This window comes from Notamacropus eugenii, chromosome 5 (assembly GCF_028372415.1).
Source record: "Notamacropus eugenii isolate mMacEug1 chromosome 5, mMacEug1.pri_v2, whole genome shotgun sequence".
Lineage (NCBI taxonomy): Eukaryota > Metazoa > Chordata > Mammalia > Diprotodontia > Macropodidae > Notamacropus > Notamacropus eugenii.
In genome coordinates, this window is record NC_092876.1 from 376057337 (window position 1) to 376065715 (window position 8379).

The 8379-nt window shown below is 32.6% G+C and overlaps 1 protein-coding gene across 2 annotated transcripts in view; it reads left to right on the plus strand.

Annotated features, from left to right (window-relative positions):
* Window positions 1–6594, plus strand: part of MOSPD2 (motile sperm domain containing 2) — a 41766-nt gene extending 35172 nt beyond the window's left edge. The window contains exons 12-15 of one of the 2 annotated variants that reach the window (XM_072614328.1): window positions 1577–1673; window positions 2060–2189; window positions 2961–3060; window positions 3997–6594. In XM_072614328.1, the coding sequence (XP_072470429.1) occupies window positions 1577–1673; window positions 2060–2189; window positions 2961–3060; window positions 3997–4152 (483 nt within the window). In that variant the 3' untranslated portion in view covers window positions 4153–6594. The remainder of the gene's footprint in view (window positions 1–1576; window positions 1674–2059; window positions 2190–2960; window positions 3061–3996) is intronic. The other variant, XM_072614329.1, reaches the window with a different exon arrangement.
* The last annotated feature ends 1785 nt before the right edge of the window (window positions 6595–8379 follow it).

The following is an 8379-nucleotide window of genomic DNA, read 5'->3' on the forward strand; positions in this document are numbered from 1 at the left end:
AATGTCACAAAATCAGTCTAATTAATTTTAAGGAAGTCATCTGATGTGTATAAGATTGTCCAGGCAAATTTTGGAGACAGAATCATTTTAGTAATAAAACCTCCAAAAGATTGATAATTAAATATGCAGCATAAGAATCTGTCTTTAAGGCATGTCATAATATTTCTAAAAGCTGCTGTCTTCTGTCTGCTCTTTGAGGTTTCTGCCTTTTACACGTGGAGAATTATAATTTATTTTTATCCTACCTGGACATTGATTTACCTGAGCAATCTTTTTCTTCAGAACTCCTGACATTGAATCATAAGATAATACTTGTCATTAAACTTCAGTGTTAAATAATTTAACATAGATATTAGTAAATCACTTCCCTTATGGGGTAAATAATTTATCCAATCAGTTAAGACAAATGGAATTACAGAATGGATAGTTCGATCCTTCAGTGCGTGTATTTGGATTTAGTATTTATCTCATTAGTGAACATACATAGATATATCAATATATGTATGTTTATGTACATGTATTTATGCATGTATGTTTAACTTATGTTGTGCACTAATGTTTTAAACTTTAATATTTAATATGTATTAAAATTCCTTTATTGCTCTTAGGTCAAATATTGTTATCTAAAGTTTATTAGCGAACAAAACATACATAGCATTATTTGAGTGTGTAGTTCTGGGTTTTTTAGAGTCAAATCATTTTTTTCCTTTATTACGTACTTTTTTAATCCAAGTGCTCATAGTAGTTCAGCAAAGGTCATGGGAAATACTAGGTCACTGGATTTGATCTATTTATCTTTTAAAACAAAGACTTTATATATTTACCCATCAAGATTGCTTTTTGAATTTTCTGGGAGTTTTTAAAGTAATGTAAGAGGTAGTCTGGCATAGTGACTGTTGAGTCAGACAGTTCTAGCTTTAGTCCCATCTCTGATCCCCTGGGTAAGTCATTCAACTTTTCAGTGCTTTGGACAACTGTCTTGAGACTCCCAATTTTCAGAGCATTGGCAGTAAGAGTTTTCTTACTGAATAAATTCACTGTACTGGTGAAATCAGAGGTCCATTCCACCCTAATCCCTCCAGAAGAGTAAACTATTAGCTTAAACTTTTTTTTTGTTTTTATTTCGTTTCACATTCACACTGTTTTTAAAGCATCTCACTCTGGGTGTGCTGTGCCACTGCTTCATACTCCATACCCTGCTCTTGTGCTGGGGCAGTCCTCTGCCTCTCTCCTTCACCTCTGTCTTTTGGAAACTCTCACTTCCTTCAGGGTCCAGGTCAAGTACCATTTCCTGCATGGAGTCTTTCTATAAATCCACAGTTGTGACTGTTCTTTCTCTTTTCTATGAAATTACTGTGTGTTTTCTCTACATTTGCATGTCCTTATGTACATATGATGTCTTCTCTTGTAGAATGTCAGCTCTTTGAGGGCAGGGATAGTTTCATCTTTTTTTTTTTTAACCTAACACAGTACATAGTACATCATAGGCATTCAGTAAATGCTTGTTGTGTTGGATGAAATTGACTTTAAATGAGGCTGAAATTTTTAATCTGCCTAAGTACACCTACTGTTTCAGGTGAGAACAACAGCTCCAGACAAATACAGAGTTAAGCCAAGTAATAGTTGCTGTGACCCTGGCTCATCATTAGATATAGTGGTGTCTCTTCATGGGGGTAAGTTAAATCAACTCACTGTCAAGTGGTATTTTATTAGCTACCAATAAAATCTGAATCTTTCATTTTTAAAAGAACATTTTCCTTATTAAATTGGCATTTCTTTTCCTCTTTTTCCTTTTATAATTTTTCTAAAACTGTGGCTTATAATCAGAATATTAAATCAAGGTGTTCTAATTTGAAAAGTAAATAATATAAATATTTTGATAAATATAATTTGAAAAGTAAAAAAAATAAGATGTCTTAATCCAGACATGCAAGTGACATTTTCCCCTCTTTCTTTACTTACCTCCTTGTTTTTCTTTTATCCTTCCTTTTCTGCTTTTTTTTTTTTTGCCTTTCTCTCTTTTTCCTTCATTGCTGTGCTGAATTATTTGGGACTGAAGGTTTCACAATTTCCCCTCAAGATCGTTTTCTAATAATGGCAGCAGAAATGGAACAACCTTGTGGTACAGGGGCAGCAGAACTGGCACAGTTCTGGAAGGATATACCAAGAAGCAAAATAATGGAGCATAGGTAAGCTGGTATGCACATGGGTAAAAAATAATTATGTGCCTGTGCTGGCTGAGACACCAATCACAATCACTTTAATGTGAACAGAAAGAGAAGTTAATCTGAGACTTTAACTGTGACATAATTGAAAAGAACTAGAAAATGAGTTAAGTTCTTTTCAAGTTCTGAGTGGCCTTGCTTACATGGACCTCATGTTGGAAGTAAACACAGGTCACACATCTCTAGTTTAAACTTCAGACTATCTACTAACCAAAAAATAGATTGAATTGTATATAACTATTTACATGAAATTGGGATACTTGAAATTGGTTGAAATGTGTTTAACTGTTTAAAACAGCTATTACATCAGGTGTAAAAATTTTCTTTATTATTAGGAACAGAATAAGTACAACATTTTAAAATAAATATAATAAAGCAAGTTTACTTCCATACACTTGAAAGTATATTACAGCCCAGCTTTTATATAACTGAGTTTTTTCTAAGGAAAGAAAAGCCTATGTGGTTTCATAGATTCATATTATTATCCTGAATTTCTACTTTCTTGTGCATCCCATCTTTGTTTGCAGTGTACTTAAGGTGTTAACAGTAGGTTCACTAAAATGCCAGTCAGAACAGAAAGGTAGAGATTGCCTATTAATTTTGATTACTAGTACCAGTCATGATTGAGGATGAGTGATGTGGCCTCATTACTCTAGAAGGGACTTTTCAGATTTTTAAAAGTTTGAATTGTTTCTGCTGAATACCATATACTAAGATTAAAGAAAATTTTCACAGGTTAAGATGCCACGTTGATACCAGTAAGCCATCTTCTCTTACATTAAAAGAAAATTCTTTTAACATTCCATCCAAAAGCAATGAGGATATTCATTTACAAGTAAGTTTTATTTCTTTCTAAGTTAAACACTAAGATCAAATTCAAACTGTTCTGAGGGTGACCCATCTAGCAAGAGACAGAGGTAGAGTTAGAGCACCAATCTTATTGATTCTAAATCCTTCATTCTGTGCTATTCAGTTTCTCCTCCCTTCTGTTTTTCCCATGCTCTTGATCCACAAACCTTCTTGTTGATTCCTTCCTCTACAGGAGATTTCCACGTGGATCCTGTCATTTTCATTTTCCCTTCTGCTATCCTAGTTCAAGCCTGAATAGGCAGTAGATGAAATTTTTACCTTTGCAAGTTGTAAATCTTTTAAGCCCCAATCATTTCTTTATGAAAAGACAACTAGTAGGGAGAAGTACTATTTAGTACACAAGAGTAGTTTATAATGATTATATTTCTGACAACCAAATTGATTTATGGTGGGTCTGTGCTGCCTGTTGGATTGGTGGTTGATGGATGGTCATAGGGGTGATAGTATGAAAGTGGTGGTTTATTGTAATAGAAAAGACTTGACCACTAGGAGTTACAAAACCTGGTTTGGAAGCCTGCCTTTGTCCCTAATTTCATCTCTGTGCCTCAGTTTCTTTTTCATTTCATTCCCACTTTAATGTTCCTTGAACTTAAACAGCTCCTAGTGACTGAAAATTTTCTCTACCTCTAAAGGTTAGTTCTTTGTTTTTTTCCTTCCCTACAAAAATAGACCTTTTTGAATTACATACTCACATAACAAATGTATTTTGGTGCTACATATATAGCTTTTAGTCAGTTTTTCTCCATCTAATTACATTACTTAAGTATATGGATTTCAAATTACATTGTTTATTTGTTTAATTACATTACCTAAGTGTTTGGATTTCAAATATTCCTATTCAGCATTCACATGATAAATATAATATTTTATGGATGCAGTCTTTCATCTCTTTTTTTCTCAGCTCACCCGTTTACTAGACATCAATAGGAAACTTCAAGATGAAGTTGATCGTTGTCTCTGGTTTCAACAGCTGCTGTTTTATTTAACTGTGCTTTTACTTGCTTTTGCCACTTCTTGCTTCTATCTGCTATATAGTCAAGGGAGTAATACTCTGTGAGAGATGTAGCTGGCTCTCTTAATTAGTGTGAAGAAGAATCAGACCTATACTTTGGTTATGTATACATATACTCCCTGGAGACCAAAGTGCAGCTCCCTGATCTTCTTTGCCATTTGAGAAGTGAATGACAGAGAGGAGCCAGGCTGTCATGAAAAGAGAAGAATATTAGAATGAGGATCTACATTAAGAACACAGAAGAAGTTGACTACAGATAACTAGTTATCTTATAAGTGAAAATAAAACCTTGGGATGTTATTGTTCTGAATATAAATAATTTTTTTTCCTTTTGGTTAGAGTACTTTAAAACATGACTTGTTTCAGTTTTATCTTGTTCTTATAAACTGAACTGAAAATGCAAGGAGATGCTTTGTTGCAACCAAAAGACATAATCTGCCTTTTTTATGGAATTGAATTACTGTAGTTGAGCCAAACGTGTTAGCTTTTCTATACTGTGTATATAAAGGAAGTGTATATTGAGTAAGAAAACATACGGAATAATTTATGTAATCATGATTTTGTAATTTTGAAAACTTCTAGTCAGTTATAGTTGATGTTCTTTCGGAATGTAAAACTATTTATGCCAAACCACCTTCAGCCTTTGTTTCCTATCAGTATTCCTTGACAACTTGCCTTCTATGAGTTTAGGGCTTTTTGACTAATACTCTGATTTAGATAGAATCAGTTTAAGACTAACAACTTTGTTTTTGTGGCTTTTACTTTAAAAATTTTCATATCATATTTTCCCAGAAAATATTTTTTTTAATCTTGTTCACTTTTTTTAAAGGAATTGCTATGATACATGTAGACAAAACCTGTTTATGGGGCAAAATCTATTGTACCCATACTCAGCCATTTTTTTTTTGTCTCTTACAAAGGCCTGACTAGCCATTTGTAATCCTGAAATTACACTACCACCAAAACTCCTCATTTCCCCCAAAAGGAGGAGGCACTTGATTCCCTATGGAAGTCATTCATTCAGAAAAGTTTTTTTTGAAAACTTTAATGTTTGAGAAATGTAATGATATCATTAATTCATATACATTCCTGGCTGAAATCAGTTAGCATTAATTAAAGAGAACTTAGGAAATATGGGTATCTCTAAAAGCACTCTGATATGATATTGTCAACTCTGTTTAAAAGAGAAAGAACCTGGATGGTACCATGAGATTTTTAATGCATATTTATTTGACTTGCTTGGTGTTTTGCCTTGGTACTTGAATTATTGGATAATTAAGATCGGAGATTTCAAATTTATTTCAATGGGAAGGGTTTCAGCTCACAATCCCAATTATATATAAGAGAACAACTATACTTGTAACATAAATCTTGAGATTTGACCAAGGGGTGGTTTTTTTCGTTTGTTTGGTATTTTACTCTGCTATAAGGTGTGACCATCTGTCTTCAGGGATTGTCTCTATAGAAATTGATTTATGAATATTTGTAGACTATAGATTCCTCCGATTGGTCTAGGCAGTAAAACATTAAAAGGACACTGCTGTAGTATTTTTTCTTAATTTAGTTTTTCTATTTCAGTTTATGAACTCCAGATGTGAAAATGACTGCTCTCCATCCTACTAAGTACTTTTGATTTTTTTTGTCAGTGTGTGTGCACAATGGATTTTTTATGTATGCTGCATTATTGGTTTTAAATAATCAAGTCCCAAGTATATATATTTTGTTCCTGCTGATTTAAGAAATCATCTGCTCACATTTTAAAATTATTTGTCCTAACAGTGTCCCTTTAATGTTTCAAGATGCAGTAATGTTGACTGTTCATGCTTTGAAGTTTGATCAATTTTTCATTATTGGATTCAGTAGTATAAAGCTGTTAATGTGGTGATTAATTGTAAGTAAGCAGAATTACTGAAAATATACTATAAAAATCAAAAGCTTCAATACAATTTATCTTTCATACTTAATCTTATATCTATTATGTGTTTGATTTCATCTGATCTCAAGTGTCTCACATGGGCTGTCATTTTTTTGGTTCTATATATTTTTGTCTTCTAAGTGCTTTCATATTCAAAATTGTCATTAATTGTTCATGAACACATTATTGAGGCCCAACATTTAAATGTTTTAAACCAGTTTTCGTTTTGAAAGCTAAAAAAACATTTATCATGGAGTTGATTAGCAAGTAGCCTAGAATTGTGATAACTGATGAATCTATCCTCAATTTCATAATACAATAACTTTTCAAAATTTTGCCACTAATTTTGACTGGATTTAATAGCACTTTATTGTACAATTGCAAGAAATATATTCTTAGAATTGTTGCCAGTGTAATTATTCTAATGTTCTGGTGCTTTCATATATTTTCAGTATTTTTTATTACTATATTGGTATTTTCTTTGTATAATTGATCAGAAGAACATGTTTTCTATTTTAATATGTTTTAGAGGAATAACTACATTTATGAAATAAATATCATTAAAAAACTTATGCTTTTTACTGTCACAAGATATTTTTGAAAAGTTGAATGATTAAACTCTTAAGTATTATTCTGACTTTTAGAAGTTCTATATTTCATCTGCATCTTTTTTTGACCATGTGAAGGCAAGAAAGAACAGGTTTCTAAAGGATACAGTTCAGTTATTAGAATGTAAATGAGGAAAACATCTTTTAAATCTAAAGAAAGCATTTAATGAACTATTATTGAATTGTTAATTCCCCCTCGCTAGTCTTTTTGACCTGTTGTCATCTTTATTTGCCACCGCCTTAGTTAAGTATTTTAAGTACTGAACTATTGTAATACATGCTCTCCTAATTCTTTCTTCAAGGCCAAGTAATCTAATTCACAAATATAGCCATGTCACTTCTTTTTTAGTGTAAGGTCATCTGATGTCTGGGACCTTTTTTTAAAAAATAATTTTGATAATTCTTGTTTAGTAGAATTGGTTTCCTTTGTAGTCCTTCACATTTCATTTTATCTTATGCATTTATATTTATGTTTGAAGTGGTTCATGAGTGTTGCCAGACTGCCAGAGGTGGTCCATGAAACTTCAGAGGTTAGGTGGCTTCTTATTGCCCGGAGGAAGAAATTAACACCCCTCTTAGCTATTATGTATTCTGTTCCATTCAAACTATGCTGTTCTCTGATTTTGTCCTGTTATCTCTGCCACTTGAAATTCTTTTTTTATTGGTCCTCATTTTGGTACTACCTCCTCCATTAAATCTTCCTTGGTATCCTTTCCCTGTCTATCCTTCAGTTTTCTCCCTAATTATTTTCCTAAAGAATTTTGCATCTCATCTTTGATCCTGTCACTTTGTACTTTGAATTATGCTTACCTATATCCTCTGTCCTCTGTTCCACTTAAAACCAAGATAACCCTACCTTACTCATAGTTGGTATAGCCCTAATTAGTACTTCCTCCGCAAAAATAGTCAATATCTTCCATTAAATGTAATCACTGTTGTTGGTACATTTAAAGGGAGGGACTGCAAATCAAATTAAAGAAATAGTCCCTGTTGCTGCCCTGACACTTTAAATAGCTAACATCTTGGGTTGGAAGAGAAAACACCTATCAGTGTTTCAGCTTTCATCCTGATGCTGCTGAAAAACCCCTCCCCCAAATTCCTGAAAGAACAAGTTGTACGAGTTGAATCTTTCTTTGTTAAAAAAGTAGAAGTCCTCAAGTCCTCCATTAGATTAAAAAGATTTTGAATGAATAAAATTAATAAATATAGAACAAGAAAAGAAATTATAGAATAAGGAAAGCATTGCCATCAAATACAGCAAGTCTGATACTCAAGATAAATAGAAAATTGAAAAATAGCTAACACTAGGAGCCATTCCCTATAGAGTTAAATCGTCAGGAATTAGTAAGAGAAATGTAAATTATAACAACCCTTATTTAAATCCTTCAAATTGGCAATGGTGATACAGTCATTGTAGAAGGGTCAGTCAGAAGACAGGTACACTTAATATGTTGTTGATTCTGTCCAACTGTTCTGGCATCATTTTGAAGTTATACAAGGAAAGAGAATAAATGACACCTTTTTTTTTTTTTTTTTTACACAGCAATCCTATTAAACACAAACCTCAATGAAGTAAATGAGAAATAAAGGTCTAATATACTACTAAAATACTTAGAGCACTAATGGTACCAAAAAACTAGTGTGGACAGGGGTTGGGGATGGGAAAGTTACATCAATCAGTGTCATAGTGCAATAAGAAGTGTTGCATATGAAACATTCAGAGAAGTATCTATCTAAAATATATTAGGA